Consider the following 20,276-nt stretch of genomic DNA (forward strand, 5'->3'; position numbering starts at 1 on the left):
TCAGGGTCTTTTCAAATGAGTCAGCTCTTCACATCAGGTGGCCAAAGTGTTGGAGTTTCAGCTTCAACATCAGTCCTTCCAATGAACACCCAGGACTAATCTCCTTTAGGATGGACTGGTTGGATCTCCTTAAAGTCCAAGGGATTCTCAAGAGTCTTCTCCAACACCACAGTTCAAAAGCATCAATTCTTCACCACTCAGCCTTCTTTATAGTCCAACTCTCACATCCATACATGACTACTGGAAAAACCATAGCCTTGACAAAATGGACCTTTGTTGGCAAAGAAATGTCTCTGCTTTTTAATATGCTGTCTAGCTTGGTCATAACTTTTCTTCCAAGGTGTAAGCGTCTTTTAATTTCATTGCTGCAATCGCCATCTGCAGTGATTTTGGAGCCCAGAAAAATAAAGTCAGCCACTGTTTCCCCCCATATTTGCCATGAAGTGATGGGACCGGATGCCATCATCTTCGTTTTCTGAATGTTGAGCTTTAAGCCAACTTTTTCACTCTCCTCTTTCACGTTCATCAAGAGGCTCTTTAGTTCTTCTTCACTTTCTGCAATAAGGGTGGTGTCATCTGCATATCTGAGGTTACTGATATTTCTCCTGGACAGAGGCTTCTTTTTTTTGGTTAAATAAGACATGACCTTTCTCAGGTCAGAACCTTGAGAAACACACTTGCTCATGACCAACAAAAATTGAGTAACTTTGTCCTGGGGCATTACCCCAGAGGAGGGATAGAGCCTTTGATGGAGGTTGCTTAAATGCTCTAGGTCACCTTGATTCACTCCAGGCTCCCTAGAAGAGAGGGACACAGGCAACCTGAGGGACCGGGGGAGCTTACAGCACTAGGAGTGGGTCAGCATCTGCTGAATCAGAAATGAGCCAACACTCAGCTCTCACCTAAGGGGGCACTGTGAATGCCTCTGTATGACTCTTTAGCTTCAGTTTCCTTATCCTTGTAGCCACCTTCTGCTGCCTTCTGAAGATGATGAAACTGAGTCCCACAGGAGGGACATGATTTATCCAAAGGCACCCAGATAGTTAAATGCAGAAACATAATTAGAATTCAGGATCAGTGCTTTTTCATTTATGAATTTGCACTTAATGTTCATGCTCCTAGATCTCAACCTTCTCAGTTTCAAAACTCTTCAATTATTGGGCCCCAAAGAGGAGAGTGAAAAAGTTGGCTTAAAGCTCAACATTCAGAAAACTAAGATCATGGTATCTAGTCCCATCACTTAATGGCAAATAGATGGGGAAACAGTGGAAACAGTGGGTGACTTGATTTTTTTGGGCTCCAAAATCACTACAGATGGTGACTGCAGCCACGAAATTAAAAGACACTTACTCCTTGGAAGAAAAGTTATGACCAAGCTAGACAGCATATTAAAAAGTGGGACATTACTTTGCCAACAAAGGTCCATTTTGTCAAGGCTATAGTTTTTCCAGTAGTCATGTATGGATGAGAATTGGACTATAAAGAAGGCTGAGCAGCAAAGAATTGATGCTTTTGAACTGTGGTGTTGGAGAAGACTCTTGAGAGTCCCTTAGACTGCAAGGAGATCCAACCAGTCCATCCTAAAGGAGATCAGTCCTGAGTATTCATTGGAAAGACTGATGTTGAAGCTGAAACTCCAATACTTTGGCCACCTGATGTGAAGAGCTGACTCATTTGAAAAGACCCTGATGCTGGGAGGGATTGGGGGCAGGAGGAGATAGGGATGACAACAGAGGGTGAGATGGTTGGATGGCATTACCGAGTCAATGGACATGAGTTTGGGTAAACTCCAGGAGTTGGTGATGGATTGGGAGGCCTGGTGTGGTGCAGTCCATGGGGTCACAAAGAGTCAGACACAACTGAGCAACTGAACTGAATTGAACTTGGTGGAGAAAAGATTCCATGGATCATTTAAGTAAGTGGCAGCATCAAATTCTACTGCTGGGTAGGGAACACGGACACGAAAGGAAAAGTGAACACCTGAACATAATCAATCTGATTGAAGGGAACGTTCCAGGGCTCTATTGCTAGCTCTTGCAGAAACTACTTATCAATGAGATAAATGATGCTCCATTTGATTGTGCAAATCAATTTGCATTAGAGCTTTATTAAATACAATGAATAAGGCATTGATTTACTAATTCATTAATGATAAAGTTTCTGGCAAGACTAATCCCAGAATCTTTCAACCCTTCCTTCTTTTATGTTCAAACACTTCTGTTCATTTAAATTTCTCTATTATTTTTCTTTCTTCTCATTTTATTCCCTGTGAGATGAACCTAGACATTAAAGAGATTATCTTGACTATAGAAATGGGGAACTTGGAACACACAGGTGTTAGAGATTGCTTAATAAAGAGGAAGTTAGGACTCTATGTCACACATCCGAACCTTCCATTTAGCCAACCCTGTCAAATCTAAATAAGCAACACAGAGGCAGAATATCCTGCTGGTCAGGATAAGGTATTATTTATTTATTTGGCTGCACCATGTGGCGTATGGGATCCTAATTCCCTGTCCAGGGATTGAACCCACACCCTCTGGACTAGAATCACAGAGTCTCAACCACTGGACTGCCAAGGGTGCCCCCAGGATAAGGTACTATTCTTATTATGTAGAACCATACTGCCTAAATCTTGTTTATTTATAAAGGAATTTACCTGTAAGTAATATCAAAGATTTCATTTTTGTGAGCAAAACTTCTAAAGGACATTCATAAAACAGAAAAGACACAGAGCAAATGGGCAGAAAGAAGTACTCATTTTTAGTAAGATGTATTAAAAAGTCTTTCCTGGCCTCGATCTATGAAACTGGCACAATAATTATGTTTTTCACAAGACTCAAGAGTCTGTGGAAAACTAAAATAGTTCAGAAGGTGATTTACATCACCTTGTCTTTAGCACATTGTGCAGACGTAACTTAAACAAAACTGAAGAGGGCAGCTAATATTTACTGGGCATTGTAAGTGCCAGGTACATATTATCTCTGCCAGCCCTATGAAGTAGGAACTATTTTTATTCTCATATAGACGAGGAAGCTGAAGCAGTGAGAGGTGAGGTAAACTTGTCCAAAGTTGCCAAGCCTAGTAGCCTAGTTCTTCCATTGGAGACGCCATGCCCATGGGCATAGGAGAGGCTTCCTTTGTTTCTCTAAGAGGTGGTTTTGTGGTTTGCACAGGGCTAAAGCGGAAGACCCTGATGCTGGGAGGGATTGGGGCAGGAGGAGAAGGGGACGACTGAGGATGAGATGGCTGGATGGCATCACCGACTCGATGGACATGGGTTTGGGTTAACTCCGGGAGTGGTGATGGACAGGGAGGCCTGGCGTGCTGCGATTCATGGGGTCGCAGAGTCGGACACGACTGAGCGACTGAACTGAACTGAACGCGGACATACCGTTCTGAAATCCTCTTCGAACTTGAAAGCCCCACCTCCCGTGGCACAGAGCGTGGTGTGCAGGCTGGAGAAGTTCTTCTCGCTGCCCATCTGGATGAACTTGTGCATTGCGCAGCTGGGGAAGCGGATGAAGTGCAGGTTCCCCTTCCGCCCACACATGGTCAAGTTTTTCAGTTCCAGGTGGACGTCTCGGATCCCGGTTTTCCCATAAGCCGTGTTAGAAGTCAAATACTTCCTGATGCTCTTTAGGTTCTCCACCTCCTCCTGCTCTTCTTCAGCTGTAATATCCTTCGGCTCAAAGTAGACCAATTTAACCAGCGTCCCACCGATATCCATGCCGAACCACGGGAACGCTAGGGGACAGAAAGAGTGACCATGAATTCTGTACATTCAAGAAATAGTCAATAATGAAACGCAGTGGTGTCACATATGTATGTGCATTTACCATTAAATTTACCAGAATTCTACTCTAGGTGCCTAAAAGAAGAGACAGGCGAGGTGAAATACCCTCTTTAAAATGGTGCCCATGATTCTGCTTTCATCCCACTCAAGAGTTGGCCTCAGAATTGACTATGAGATAAGAATAGGATTCTCTAAGGCAGTCAATTGCCGCTTGCTTCTCAGGGCTCCAGAATGTCACCAAATGGAGTGCAATTTCAATACTTAAAGATACATATTTTGCATACATTCTGGCTCCCAAAAGCTATTTTATCAGAATTCCAGGGAAAGAAACAATGATCTGACACCAGAGGAAATGCTGCTATGCTATCTGTATGTACCAAGAGATGGTATGTTGACCCCTAAGCCTCATGCTCTCTTCCCAGAGCACTCTTGGATGATAATTATCACAGTATACAATTTTTGCCTTAACGAGCTGACTTTTATACAATGTGACTCCACTGCTTCACTCAACAGAATAAATAGGAAGGAGAAAGGAGAGACAGTGGGTTATAAGAGCTGAGGGGCTGACATGATGATTCCAATGGCAACAGGCCTCTCAAAAGAATAGATCGAATTACAACTCATTCCTTTCTTTTCTAAGGAAGAGATTCTCTCTCCATCTCCAGGTGCCCACCCAGAAGTCCTCACCTCAGCCCTGTGTCTCCTCCCCCATCGATTCTGATTTAATTCTTGGGGAGGACCTAGGCATGAATATTTTTTTAAGTTCCCCAGATGTTCCAGTTTGCAGGCTTGCAAACTGCTGAACTACAAGAACCATGACCACTGATGGTCAAGCCTACAAATACCAGGTATACAACACAGAGGCATGTTTTGTGTAATATTTTAATACATAAATATATGTTTATATTTAATAAAATGCTGGAGAGGCTTACCTATGACAAAATGAATTTCCATAGTAATTATTTTTATTGTTATTGTGAGGAATGGGCTGAGCTCCCTGAACAGGCTGACTTTATTTAGAGGCAACCTGGAAAATTAATACTGGACTGTCGAGTGCTTTGTAGTAAGCACGGGGCAAACCCAAATTGGAATCTGAAATTTGGAGATCCCTTTTCATCTTCCTCAGTAGACTATATGGGCTAAATCTGAATCTTACAGTAAAAGTGAGTTTACATTCTAAATCAACTATACTCAGATCTTGGAGAAGGCAACAGCACCCGACTCCAGTACTCTTGCCTAGAAAATCACATGGATGGAGGAGCCTGGTAGGCTGAAGTCCATGGGGTCGCACAGAGTCAGACACGACTGAGCGACTTCACTTTCACCTTTTACTTTCATGCATTGGAGAAGGAAATGGCAACCCACTCCAGTGTTCTTGCCTGGAGAATCCCAGGGACGGGGGAGCCTGGTGGGTTGCCGTCTATGGGGTCGCACAGAGTTGGACATGACTGAAGCGACTTAGCAGCAGCAGCATACTCAGATCTAAACTAAAAACACCAAAACTGAGTTTAAAGACTCAAGAAGTTAAAGTGGCTTCTTTCAAAAAGCTTATTTTATTCAGCCCTAGACAGCAGCCACTTGAGCCCTGGTCAAATTGTGCACATTATACCTAGAGATTACACTGCCAGCAACAGAACTAGGACTTAGAGGAAGTCTTCTTTCTAGGCAGCCCCACTGTTTAGCCCTCTCCATTGGTACACTGGGAAGGGAGGAGGAAGGAGTACATAGAAGGAAGCCATTCCTGCCTAGAATCTTCTCTCCTGTGCTTGCCTGTTGTCATTTGAGTTCTGATCCAAGCCAGCTCCTCCACACTTGGTAAGCAGTAACTCTAATGATAAATCCCAAACTCCCTAGAAGATTGAGAACAGCAGGGACTTCCCTGGCTGGTTCAGTGGCTAAGACTGTGCTCCCAATGCAGAGGGCCTGGGTTCAATCCCAGTTCGGGGAACTAGATCCCATATGCTGCAACTAAGAGTTCTCATATGCCATAACTAAAGATCCTGTGTGCCTCAGTGAAGGTCAAAGATCCCTCATGCCACAACTAAGACCTGGTGCAGCTATATAAATATATTTTTTTTTCCTCAAAAACATATTAAGAGAAGCAAATTCTGGTAACAAGACTGTTAACAAATGTCCTCTTATCTTTGCAGAAGTTTGCAAAGCAAATCCCACACAGCTCAGTGTAGACTGGGAAGCTTGCCTATCCTAGCAGAAGAGAGCAGAAACCTGGGAACCATTCATCCCTAACTCACAGATGATGTTTCTTGGTCCATTCTCTAAAAATCACTGTCAGCACGGCCCACAGTGTGCATGCGTGAGTGCTCAGTCACTTCAGTTGTGTCCAACTCTTTTCGATCCCAGGGACTGCAGCCCACCAGGCTCCTCTGTCCATGGGATTCTCCAGGCAAGAATACTGGAGTGGGTTGCCATTCCCTACTCCAGGAGACCTTCCCAAACCCAGGAATTGAACCCATGTCTCTTACATCTACCTGCACTGGCACGAGGGTTCTTTACCACTAGCGCCACCTGGGAAGCCTAACCCACAGTGTAATAGGTCGAGTCCCAGTTCAGGATTCTGAACAACTGCTTCTCAGAAGCAGCAGCCAGTAACTAGCTCACACTAACTTCCTTCACCTCTCTGGATCACAATTTCCTTATCTGCGAAAGGAGTGGACTGTGTAAGAATGGCCTCCAGTTCCCTCCCTCCCATAAACTTCCCAAGGATTTTTTTTTTTTAAGAAACACATATACAAAAATCACAACCAGCCACAATCAAATAGGCCAACCAGAGCCCTAGTTTTAAACCCCACTGAAATATACTGTAGTATGTCAACAGGTGTCCAGTTATGCAATCGAGGTTGCAGGTATAATCCATTCTTGTCCATGTAGGAAAGATACCTACTACTGAATAGGATGGGGGAAGTGTATTCTGGAACACTGCTAGGACAACCATTTTTGACAGACTCTGCCAACATCTATTAAAAGCACACATACATTTTAAAATGCAGTTAATTCCTCTCTCAGACCATATTTTTTAAAGGACCAGTATTTGAGGATGGGTATAAAGAAGTTTACTGCACCCCTTCTTGTTGACTAGTCACCAAGTCATGTCCAGCTCTTTTGCGACCCCATGGACTGAAGCTAGCAAGGCTCCTCTGTCCATGGGATTCTGCAGGCAAGAATACTGGAGTGGATTGCCATTTCCTTCTGCAGGAGATCTTGCTGACCCAGAGATCAAACCCATGTCTCCTGCACTGCAGGCAGATTCTTTAATACTGAGCTACCTGGGAAGCCCACTGCATCCCTTACAGTGGCCAAATGTAAGAAAAACAAAAAGGCAAGATCAAAACAAATTGGAAGCAACATACATGCCCTTTAACAGAGAAACTTCAATAAGGTATAACTTTCCAAACCATGGGATATTAGGCAGACATTAGAAAGAATGAATGAGATCTATACTAGAGATACCCCCAATCTTCTATGGATGAGAAAAACAAGAGATACCTAGCAGTGTAAATAACTTATTAACTCCATCTGGTTTGGAAAAAAAAGGAAGGGAGAAAGGAAAAGAGGAAGGAGGAATGAAGGACAGTGGGCAGGCAGGTGGAAGGCAGACCCCAAGTGTTTATGATTATATGAGCCCACAGGAAGGTAGAGAAGGCCACCCCTTCGGGTTGTTTATATTGTCGGAGGATGGTGGGATAAGTAGATTGTATAGGTAGAGGCTAGAAGTCAGAGAAAAGCATGAGAAAATTCTATACTTAGAACTTTCAGTACGTGAAGAAGTAAAATAAGAATTCAGTGATAATGGAAAATAAGACATCTTAGTGCAAAATGGACAGAACAAGTTGTATGTAACCCAGAAAAGCCCCTGTGGCCTGTATATGGTTGGCTGTTGTTAATTTAAGTACAGGCAACTGAAAAGAGGTCTCCCTTTTTAAAATGTGTCTAGGGACAGCTTAGCATTTTATAAATTATTTATAATTCCAGTTTCTTCTTCCTGCGTCACCTCCTCCATTTCAAAGCTTTTGTTAGCAGCTCAGCAAAACAGTGGGGGAAAGTGTAGAGTTTTGAAAATTCAGTTAAATGGCATATGAGCAGTTTGGGTTAAGGTAAAAGGGAATAAGGATTGGAAAACTATAGTTTAAATGGCAATATAAATTGCTTTCACTTACTGTATTCATTCCTTACCTTCATAAAAAATTAAATGCCCTTCTATTAACATTTTAATGCTTTTATAGGATACTATCATATTTTAAATGTTCCGTTTTATTTATCTGCCTGATATCAAGGGCTACCTAAATGATAGTTCCCATATACAAGCTGTGGTTGGAGACAGAAGAGAAAGGGAAAAAAGAAATCCGAATGCAGCCACCATCCATGACTCATGTTTTCTTTAATCCAGGGTATGCAGATGTTTTGATAAATTTAGCTGAACCACTGATAAGAATCTCTTCTGTGTTTGCCACAAGTGATGCTCCTTCTAGATACAGAATATCTGCACTCACTCTTTACTCCTCCCTTTTAAACCCAGATGCTTTTTCTTTTTTTTTTAGTTCAGAAGCCTCTAGATCAAGAGGACCCACATCTAGAGTTGATGTTGAAATAGCTTTGTTTCACCTCCTAATTTAGTGCCAACTGTGCGTCACCTAGGTTCTTTGACTGGGCGGGACTGTGGGGTTCTCTCCTTTGGGGAGGAGACGAGTACTTCACGTGGAGGAAGGAGAGTGAGCCAAACACCTGGGAACCAGAAGAACACCTGGTGGTGGCCACTACTGGTGCTGGTCCCCTCCCCTCCTGGACTGAGTTTCTCTCCCCACTCTGTGTTCAAAGATTGTCAAGCAAACTAATAAAACAGGTGGGAAAGAAGTTTGAGGATTGTGTAATCAACAGAAAAGAGACTTTTCAAGTACTTTGGAAGATATTTTTATACTATGTGAATACCGATTATGCTCAAGTTGCCTAAGGACTTCTGCAAGTTAAAAACACCACCAATAACAACTTTAATTTAGATCCAAGTGTGTAATACAAACTGTATTTCTTTAAAAATGTCCTCAGTCCTAGCCACCCGCCTCACTGTGTCTAAATTTGACTGACAGTATAATGAAATTCTCTGCTAATGTATTCACAGAAGCATTGAACTTTAAGAGGTGGAAGGGATCTTTGGTCAAATTCAACACTTTGTTTACAGATAACAAAATCGAGGTTTGGAAAGATCAAGGGATTACCCAAGGTTGATCACCGTAGGTAACAGAAATTATTTTCAGTTTCATGAACCCACATATTCCCCATTTTGCTAGGCTGGTCTGAGTTGAGTTGTCAGTCACAGACAGAATGATTGTAGGCAGGTTTTTCTCTTGAGCCATTTACTAACCTGTAAGATGAAGTAGACTAACCCAACTAACTAAGGTTCTGTTAAATTCTTACATTTCATCATCCCAATTACACATATACGAAGTCCTCCAAAAGCATAGCTTTAACAGCATAGAATATAAGAGTTGAAAACCTAAGAACTATTTAAGGACCTTGAAGAAAATGGTAAATGTAAAATTTAATAAAAGGGTTTCCATAACATTGTGAAGAAACCCATAATTATTGTACACAGAGCAGTCTGCTAAACATTAAATACTCTATGCAAAGAAACTTGAGTCATGGTTTCTTTTAAATTAATGCATACCAGATTTCTTGAAATTTTAGTCACATTGCAACCCACTCCAGTATTCTTGCCTAGAGAATCCCCATGGACAGAGGAACCTGGCAAGCTACAGTCCATGGAGTTGCAAAGAGTCGGACATGACTGAGCGACTAAGCACAGCACAGCACAAAGGTATCAGAACACAAGCACTTCCAGGACAGGAATGGGAATATAAATGGTTGGAATCCTTCCTCTGGGCTATTTGGAAATATATACTAAAAAGCACCAGATTCCTATGCCCTTTGATACACTGGCTCCACTTTACCCTATAGAAATAATTATGCATGCATTCAAAAATTTATCTTAAAAATCATTGTTTTACTACTACTACTGAGGAAATGAATTTCATGTCCAAAAATAAAAGGTTGGTTATAGACGATTATCCATTAATACAAAGGAACAATATATCACCATCAAAATAATTTTGTAAGATAGCAATTAATGCGGAGAAGGCAATGGCACCCCACTCCAGTACTCCTGCCTGGAAAATCCCATGGATGGAGGAGCCTGGAAGGCTGCAGTCCATGGGGTCGCTGAGGGTCGGACATGACTGAGCGACTTCACTTTTACTTTTCACTTTAATGCACTGGAGAAGGAAATGGCAACCCCCTCCAGTGTTCTTGCCTGGAGAATCCCAGGGACGGGGGAGCCTGGTGCGCTGCAATCCATGGGGTTGCACAGAGTCGGACATGACTGAAGTGACTTAGCAGTAGCAGCAGCAGCAATTAATGACATGAGGAGAATGTTCATTATATATTATTAGGTGAAAAGTGCGGGTGATTAGTGGTACATTTTGTATGATTACAGTTTTGTGTAAAAATTAAACAGTTACTTGTTCCCAGAAAACAAGACTAGAAACTTCAGGCCAAAATGCTAACAGGCATTATGGATAGTGTGTGCTAAGTCACTTCAGTCCTTTCCAACTCTGCAACCCTATGGACCATAGCCCACCAGGCTCCTCTGTCTGAATACTGGAGTGGGTTGCTGTGCCCTCCTCCAGGGGATCTTCCTGACCCAGGGATCGAATCCACATCTCTCATGCCTACCTGCATTGGCAGGCAGGTTCTTTACCACTAGCACCATGTGGGAAGCCCATTAGAGTGGGCTTATGGTTTTTTTCTTCTGGCTTTGCTGATAGGATGTTTTTCAATTTTTACAATCAATATGTTTAATCTTCATAAGCAGAGTTATTTTATAATTCTCAATCAAAAACTTCTCTGTAATGATGCAAAAGCTAAAAAAAAAAAATGTTTTAATTTCACTTCAATGAACAGAGAGCAGGTCTGTGGTCTTGCTCATGAAAAAGTGTGCCTTCATTTCCTCATCTCAACAATTTGGGTTACTCATCTCAACAACTGCTTTCTCAAGCACTATTCTGCTCATGTCAAGCCTGTTACCAAAATCTAAGATAGCACTATAAAGAGCGTGTGATATATATACATACATACAATGGAATACTACTCAGTCAAAATAAAAGAATTAAATGTTGCTATTTGCCACAACATGGATGGACTTGAAAGGTATTATGCTTAGTGAAATAACTAAACCAGAGAAAGACAAATACTGTATGCTATCCCTTATATAGGGAATCTAAAAAATAAAACAAACTAGTAAATATAACAAAAAAGAAACAGATTCACAGATATAAAGCACAAACTAGTGGTTACCAGTGGGGAGAGAGGGGCAAGAAAGGGGTAGGAGAGTAGAGGTACAAACCATTAGGTATAGTAAGTTGCAAGGATATACTGTACAACACAGGGAATATAACCAATATTTTGTAATAACTATAAAAAGGAATGATGCTAAAGCTGAAACTCCAGTATTTTGGCCACCTCATGCGAAAAGTTGACTCACTGGAAAAGACTCTGATGCAGGGAGGGATTGGGGGCAGGAGGAGAAGGGAACGACGGAGGATGAGATGGCTGGATGGCATCACTGACTCGATGGATGTGAGTCTGAGTGAACTCCGGGAGTTGGTGATGGACAGGGAGGCCTGGCGTGCTGCGATTCATGGGGTCGCAAAGAGTCGGACACGACTGAGCGACTGATCTGATAAATGGACTATAACCTTTAAAATTTGTGAATCAGTATATTGTACACCTTTAACTTACATAATATTGTACAGCAACTATATTTCAATTTAAAAGGTTGAAAAAAAAAAAAAAAAAGAGGGACTTCCTTGGCTGTCCAGTGGCTAAGACTTCACATTCCAACACAGGGTGTGCAGGTTCCTTCCCTGGTTGGGGAGCTAAAATCCCATGTAACTTGCAGTCAAAAAACCAAAACATAAACAACAGCAGCAATAGTGTAACAAAATCAATAAAGACTTTAAAAATGGTCCATGTTAAAAAAAAACAACAACACAACATTTAAAAAAAGAAAAAGAATGACAGGGAAAGCCTGACACTCAAGAGCAGAGTTGTTTAGCTAGTTAGATGCTTGACATCACCAGGGCTCTTTCAGGCAGGAAGGGACCTGATTTCCCTCACTGTTGGCAAGGCACACCCTTGACAGCCTGAATGTTAAACCTGGAATTCAGAACACACTTAAGAAAGCACAGGTATGTTTGTGGGAATGGATCACCATGGCAAAGGGCCCACATTGCTGTGTGACAATAGCCCTTCTTCCACTGACAAGCCTCAGACGCCCAGCAGTTTTCTCCCTCTCCCAGACAGGCGGGAAAGAACCAAAGGGCCGATCATAGTCTCATATGCAAAAGGGGAACAGAATAGTGAGAACAGTCCTTTCAGAGAATAATCCTTTCAGAACTCCCAAGGCAAGTAGAAGTATTACCACAACAGTCACCAGAACTAACTTCTGGATTTCACCACCTCTGCCATACAGGCTCCAGTTAACTGTTAGGCACCAAAGGTTACATGCCTACCATATTTTAAGCAATCACAAAACAATCAGAAGAAAACATGAATTTTCAGGTCAAAGGAAATGCTGTCATACATAACAACACATCCAACTTTATAGCAACAGTCGTAAAATGCATTTTTTTTTAAATGGAGAAAGAGGCCCACAAAGTCAAGAGTGCCTGAGATCCATGAGAGTGAGACTCTGTTTATATTCTGCTCTGTGCCCAACCCCAGGTTAGAAATGATGTGAAACCCAATCAGGGTCTACTTTGCATGTGCAATTTGAACTGGAGCTCCATGATTTTCTTACAACTGTATTTCCTGAAAGCAACTCCCATTTTAGTATTTTATGCAACTAAATTTTAAAGTCAAATGTTTCAATTATCTTTAGTTTTAAAAACTGACTGTGTAGGGACTTTCCTAGTGGTTCACCGGCTGGGACTCTCCTCTCCCCCAGCAAGGGGCCTGGATTCGATCCCTTGTTGGGGAGCTAAACTAAATATCCTGCATGCGAAGATCAAAGATGCAGGGGGCTGCAACTATGATCTGGTGCAGCCAGATAAATAAAGAAAGAAAAATAAATATTAAAAAAACCCCAAACAACAACAACAAAAACCTTGACTGCCATCAACAACAATATTTCTCAAATTTGCCTCATCATAAAAAACATCCAAGGCACTTGTTAAAAATACAGACTCCTAGGCCATTGCCTGGAGAGCCCAGAGCAGGGGGACTAGAGACAATGTTTTCAAGGAGGAGCCCCTGGAATTCTTATGGGTCAAGTTCACAACCAGAGTTCTAGCTGAACTAATGCTCTTGAACGCTCTTAAGTACTGGACCACAATTTGAAAGTGAGAGTCAGAGTCTGAATGAGCTGTCTTTGCTCATAACTGCCAGGGAGCTCAGGCTGCCAACTAAGGCCAATGCATGGTAATGACCCGGCTGACGTCCCTATTCCCAGAGGGACTTGAAAACATCTTATCGCTTGCTAATGAAATTATTTCTGGACAATTTATAACACCAGTGCCGCGGGTGATTTTCACATTTTAAAGACAGCTTCTCAAGTTTCCAGTTATCATTCAACCAGGACTGAACCCAACCGACATGGGTCTAGAAATGTTACACATATAATTAAATTTCATCATGTGCTCCTCTCTCCCAATAACTTCCATTTTAAAGGTAACCAGGCATTCTTCCATAAAGAAGTAAGCTCTGGCAACAGCACTCATGTATTTAGGTCAGACAGGCAGATATTCTCTGATTTGCAACCCACGGCAGACAACCACATGAAATCAGAACAAACAGGTATACTGACATGAAAGTTATGTCTGTCTCTCTTTTTTTTTTAATTTTTTTTATTTTTTTTAAATTTTATTTTATTTTTAAACTTTACATAACTGTATTAGTTTTGACAAATATCTTTTTTTTTTTAAGTTAAGATTTGGGAGGGGAAAAAAAGGCCTTGCAGGGCCCCACTGTGGTGGCACCAGTAAATGTATTCTTAGCCTGGATCTGTGCCAGGAGGAAGCGGGGCCAAGTTGGAGCCAGACATGCTGCTGCTGCTAAGTTGCTTCAGTCGTGTCCGACTCTGTGCGACCCCATAGACGGAAGCCCACCAGGCTCCCCCGTCCCGGGATTCTCCAGGCAAGAACACCGGAGTGGGTTGCCATTTCCTTCTCCAATGCATGAAAGTGAAAAGTGAAAGGGAAGTCGCTCAGTCGTGTCTGACTCTTAGCGACCCCATGGACTGCAGCCTGCCAGGCTCTTCCATCCATGGGATTTTCCAGGCAAGAGTACTGGAGTGAGGTGCCATTGCCTTCTCCAGGAGCCAGACATGAGGGAACCCAAAATGTCAAACCCCTGAGGCTAAAACAAACTTTTCCTCGAGTCTTTTCCATGAATTGCTGAGAGGCTCAGTGAGATGCAATCTCTTTTCCAAGGTCCTGGAGTCTCTCTCTACATTCCACCTTCTTACAAGAAGTCAGAACAGCGAGGACTGTCATTGCAGTGCCCATTGAACTCATCTTCTTGCCCTCACGCCTGAAGTCCAGCCCTGCTTTCCTGCCACAGGTCTTAAGGAGGGGAAATGAAAGGCAGATGAAATTTGTTTCCCATTCCACTGCAATATTCTCAGGCTGAGTGTATGTGTGTGTGTGTGTTGGGGTGGGGGGTGGTGTGTGTGTGTGTGCAGTTGTGTCCTACTCTTTGGGACCCTATGGACTGTAGCCTACCAGGCTCCTCTGTCCATGGAGTTTTCCAGGTGAGAATACTGGAGTGGGTTGCCATTTCCTCCTCCAGAGGATCTTCCTGACGCAGGGATCAAAACCGAGTCTCCTGCCTTGGTAGGAAACATTCTTTACCACGGCACCGCCTGGGGTGGCAAGAGATGTATACAATTACAGATCTTCCGTGTGGTCTTCACCTTTAGTTACACCACTCTACTCTTCAGAAATGGCTTTGCCGGTGGCTCAGCGGTAAAGAATCCACCTGCAAGGCAGGAGACATGGACTTGATCCCTGGGTTGGGAAGATCCCCTGGAGAAGGAAATGGCAACACACTCCAGTATTCTTGCCTGGAGAATTCCATGGACAGAGGAGACTGATGAGCTACAGTCCATGGGGTCACAGTCAGACACGACATAGTGAGTAAACAACAATCCATCAGAAATACAGTCCATGAATTAAAAAGAAGATGCCACAGTTTTGACCATGCATAGATGTGCCAAGGGGACCTGAAGGTAGTGCACCTGTATGACTATCTCCAGTGTGATCGTTTCAGCCACCAGAGCTGATCCCAGCATCCACTTAAGAATAGTTCTTCCAGCTTCCTAATACCCTGCACCGAAGCTCAAGATGGTAATCTCATTACCTCCTTAAACAAATCCCAGTTTAAATCTCCAAGAGGTTTAGCTTTGTGTCTTGACAAGCCACCAGAGCATGCTTACTTACTCTAGGGATGCTATTGACAATTTAATACCAGGGGGTGGTTAATTAAAGAGGCTTTGGGGAGAACGGTATTGCTAGGTGGCACTGCAGAGAACAACGGGGCTACCAGAAATGAGCTTTGTTCATTAATTTTAGCTGTGAAAGCCTGGCAAACCTTTCAGGTCTAGCTGGGTGGGGACTGAGAAAAGATGTGCTAACTGCTCACATGGCAATACAAGTTGAAATCGAGGAGGTCACAAGGACCCTCCTTCAATGATCTAAGACCAAGTTATATGCTTATGGTGCCACCGATTTAGTGAACAGATACTTTGTTCTATAGACTGGGAGGCACTATGGCGGAGTCAGGATGCAGCAATGAACCTGGTCTCCTGGCACTTACATTCTCCTCTGCAAGGACTGATCATTAATCAAGAAGTCTGGAAAGAAGAAGTGAAAATTCTGCTATGAGTGAAATTCACATTGTCCTTGTACCAGACATTACTTAATTAAAACAATCCTTTAATATTTACAAAGGGCAGCAGTTCTCTGCGGGGTTCTCTTTTGAGCACAGTAAAGTCTGACACTTCCCAGACATTCAGGAACCTTCTAATTCAACTGCAGATAAAGTTTGAACCTACTAAATGTTTCAAAATCACAGGATGCTAGTGTTGGAGGGATGTAAGGGCACTTTTTTAGGGAAATGCACATCAAAACCACAATGAGGTATTTCTTCAAACCCACTAGGATGCCTATAATTTAAAAAATGGAAAATAACAAGTGTTGATGGGGATATGGAGTAACTGGAACCCTCCTACACCGATGGTCAGAATATAAAACAGTGCAGTCACTTTGGAAAATAGTCTGGCAGTTTTGCAAGAGGTTAGACATAAGCTTGTCTATAATCTAGCAATTGCAGTCTTGGGTATATACCCAAGAGAAATGAAAGCATATGCCCACACAAAAATTTGTATGTAAATGATCAGAGCAGCATTACATATAATAGTCAAAAAGTGGAAACAACAGAAATGTACATCAATTGATGAATGGATAAATAACACAGGACATGTCCATACAATGAAATATCATTTGGCAATAAAAAGGAAGGAAATACTGATACATACTAACACACAAGTGAAGTTTGAAAACACTATGCTAAGTGAAAAGAGCCAATTGCAAAAGACCAGATATCATATGATTCCATATACATGAAACATCCACAATAGGCAAGTCTATAGAGACAAACGGAGAAGGCAATGGCACCCCACTCCAGTACTCTTGCCTGGAAAATCCCATGGACAGAGGAGCCTGGTGGGCTGCAGTCCATGGGGTTGCTAAGAGTCTGACACGACTGAGCGACTTCACTTTCACTTTTCACATTCATGCATTGGAGAAGGAAATGGCAACCCACTCCAGTGTTCTTGCCTGGAGAATCCCAGGGATGGGATGGTGGGCTTCCGTCGATGGGGTCGCACAGAGTCAGAAACGACTGAAGCGACTTAGCAGCAGCAGCAGGATTAGGAGTTGTGGGAGAAAAGGAGTGATTGCTAATCAGGTTTTTTTGGGGGGTGATGATGTAGTCTAAATTGTGTTAATGGTTTCACTGTGAATATGCTGAAAACCACTGAACTGGGCACTTTCAATGGGTGAATTGTATGTGTATAAAGCAGATTTCATAACATGTATAAAGCTCTGACCCAATCCATGCATTTTACCAATGACTTATAAGATATAAATGCCAAATTATAAATAGTTTTTGAAGGGAAATCTTTCTGAAATGCATGACTCACTTCTCATATTCTTAAAGAAACATGAAGAAAATCTTAGCTCTTTCGATGAGTCAGGGTCACGTGAGAATCGATTACTGTACCCACTATAGACTGATGCCCTCAAGTGCCACATAAACTTGTGCTTCCCAGGCTGCTATGGTCTGAGTATTCATCTGTCTCTGTCATAGCTTTCTATGTCTTTCTTTTCAGCTAATGCTGTTAATTTCTTGGCTGCTGTTGGTGTACTGTAATGTCTATCCCTAACCTGCTATGCATGATTGCAGAGAAACCAGAAAATCAAGTCTGTTAAAGCTGTGACTTGGGTGAAAGTAAACAGACTCAAGAGAGTCCAGGAAGTACTCCAAGTATAAAATGCACGAGCATCTCCAACTTGATCTACTTTCCAACACTGATTTTTGGCGGCTCAGAAGGGTTTGTTTCCTTCCAGATTCTCAGCTGCCTTCTGGGTTATGGCTGCCAAGATGCCAGAAGTGATGGTCGCTGTGATCAGCAGGAACAGCCAGATGTAATATCTAATTGGGAAAAGAGATTCAAGCTTCACAGATATATGAGTATTCAAAATATTTTGTCTGGTGCCACTTAGTTTGGGGGCATGGTGCCCTTCTCTATCACTAAGGTGAGACTGTCAAACTCTTGAGCATGGGAGCTTTTTTTTTTTTTTTAAACATCTTAACTGTGGATCTCAAATATGAAAGAGGTAAAAACAATATCTTACTTAAGTTGGTTTATTTTACAAAACATATGACGTATTTAACGTTAAGTTAGCCAATAAGAACGATGCTGTTTTGATGAACATAAAGACCGGAAAACTGTCATTTATGGATGACAGGTGCAGCGTCAGGAACCTCAGCATCCAGTTTATCTTTGCACTTTCTTTGGATTACACAATATGGAGACAAATTTGAGTCACAGACAGTAGGCGTAAATCCTATCTGGTTTTGCAGCAGTTTTCCCTACAATCTCAGAGATTTCTTGAATCAAAACTGATGCAGTAGCTTGAAAAGATTTACTGGAAATGTATCACAAAAAGCTGAATAGTAAAATATCTAACAGCTCCTCAGTTTACTTGTAGTAAACATTAAAAAAAAAAAAATCAAAACAAAAAGCCTCTAAATCTTATACATGCTAAAACTCGAAGATGACATAATCAAGACGCAACAGGTTATCCATTTACTTGTAAGAGCATTTGCCAACCAAATATGCCTAAGTCTTGCCCCAAATTTAATGGAGTGTGGCAAACGTGTGCTGAAGTGCTAGCTTATGCAAGTTTATCTGGATGTGTGGGCACAGACACACAGGCCAAATTTCAAAAAAATACTTCAGGGCTGCACACAGCCAATCAAAGGTCTCTTTTTAGAAATTCTGGAGAAGTTTATTCCAGGGTCTATAAAAAATGCAGCAGCATTTGTAACAACTAGTGTTGAGGGCATACTATGTGCCAGGCGCTGTGCCAGGAGCTTCACAGGCAATATTTAATTGTCATAACCGAATGAGGTAGGCACTGTTATTATGCTCAATTTACAGATGACAAAACTGAGGCTCAGAGAGGTTAATGAACCCACCCAAACATTAGTTAAGTGATCTCCAGCTTTTTAATTACAGCTTTTAAATAAATAAAAAAGTTTTTTTAAATTGAAGTATAGTTGATTGTACAATGTTGTGTTAGTTTCAGGTATACAGGTGTTTATACACACACACACACACTCACACACACACACACACACACACATCCTTTATTTATTTTTGGCCTTGCCATGCAGTATGTGGAATCTTAGTTCCCTGACCAAGGCTTGAATCCATGCTCCCTGCATTGGAAGCACAGTCTTAACCACATGACTGCAGTTATATCAATAAGAACTCACTGATGTTTAACTGATTTGATCCCTAGGGATGTCTGACAAACAAGAGTGATACTAGATAGATTCAGGATCTTTTTTTTCTCTTTCGTGGTTAACTTGAAATACAGGGTCATCGGTGGAGAGATTGCCTGGAATCACAAATATCTCACAAATTTCAGCAATGTCCCTCTTGGCTCAATCCTGAATCTAGCACCTCCAGATTGCCAGGCCTGAGTCCAGACCTACATCCTACTTGTCTTTATCTCCAGTGTGAGTGCTAGCTTGCCTGTTCCCAGCCTACTGACTACAGAAGAAAGGAGGGTGGAATTCTTGTAAGACTGTTCCTAACCTCTCAATGAGGGCTTCCCTAGTGGTTCAGTGGTGAAGAATCTACCCGCCAATGCAGGAGACACAAGGTCAGTCCCTGGGTTGGGAGGATCCTCTGGAGAAGGAAATGACAACCCACTCCAGCATTCTTTCCTGGGAAATCCCATGGACAGAGGAGCCTGACAGGCTACAGCCCATGGGGTCGCAGAGTCAGACACAACTGAGCAACTAAACAACAACAGACCTCTCAAGCTCAAGACAAAAACTACATAGGAGATACCAGATGCTTCCATCTCAGTGATTTTGGAGTGATCCCAAAGCATCTGTTTTGGGGCACAGGACTATTTCATCCCAAGAAACGTTTCAAAATCTCAGACCATGAAGAAATGGTTAAAAATTAATGATAAACAAATAATAAAAGGTACTGCCTCCCCCTGCAAAAAAGAAAAGGAATCCTTCAAGGCAACATGATATCAGATTTTCAGCTATCAACAAATAGGATGCAACAGTTTTAACCGTGGTTAGATAACAGAATTTATTCATCTCATCATGCATCACAAAATACTATTTTCTCAATTGGATATAATACATTGTTAATGTTTTTAGCAAATAACAGATTATGCCTATTTTTTTTAAAGCATTCTTACCCTTTAAACATATATATGAAAATATCTACCATTGAAATGATACGATATCTGAGATTTGCTTTCAATATCATCCAGTTTGGGAGGGGAAGATTTGCATGTAATAGCCTAAATAAAATAAGATTGGACATGAGTTGATAACTGAGTTGAGTGATGAGTACTTAGTAGTTAATTATACCATATACTCTGCTGATGCTGCATCGCTTCAGTCGTGTCTGACTCTGTGCGACCCCATAGACAGCAGCCCACCAGGCTTCCCGTCCCTGGATTCTCCAGGCAAGAACACTGGAGTGGGTTGCCGTTTCCTTCTCCAAGGCATGAAAGTGAAAAGTGAAAGTGAAGTCGCTCAGTCGTGTCCGACTCTAGCGACCCCATGGACTGTAGCCCACCAGGCTCCTCCGTCC

The 20,276-nt window shown here is 42.1% G+C and overlaps 1 protein-coding gene across 6 annotated transcripts in view; it reads right to left on the reverse strand.

The window, feature by feature from the left end:
* Positions 1–20,276, reverse strand: part of PANK1 (pantothenate kinase 1) — a 104,902-nt gene that overhangs the window by 21,465 nt on the left and 63,161 nt on the right. For all 6 annotated transcript variants that reach the window (XM_055560073.1, XM_055560072.1, XM_055560074.1 and 3 more), the window contains one exon: positions 3,395–3,747. In XM_055560073.1, coding sequence (XP_055416048.1) covers positions 3,395–3,730 — 336 coding nt within the window. In that variant the 5' untranslated portion in view covers positions 3,731–3,747. The remainder of the gene's footprint in view (positions 1–3,394; positions 3,748–20,276) is intronic.

This window comes from Bubalus kerabau, chromosome 22 (genome assembly GCF_029407905.1).
Source record: "Bubalus kerabau isolate K-KA32 ecotype Philippines breed swamp buffalo chromosome 22, PCC_UOA_SB_1v2, whole genome shotgun sequence".
NCBI lineage: Eukaryota > Metazoa > Chordata > Mammalia > Artiodactyla > Bovidae > Bubalus > Bubalus kerabau.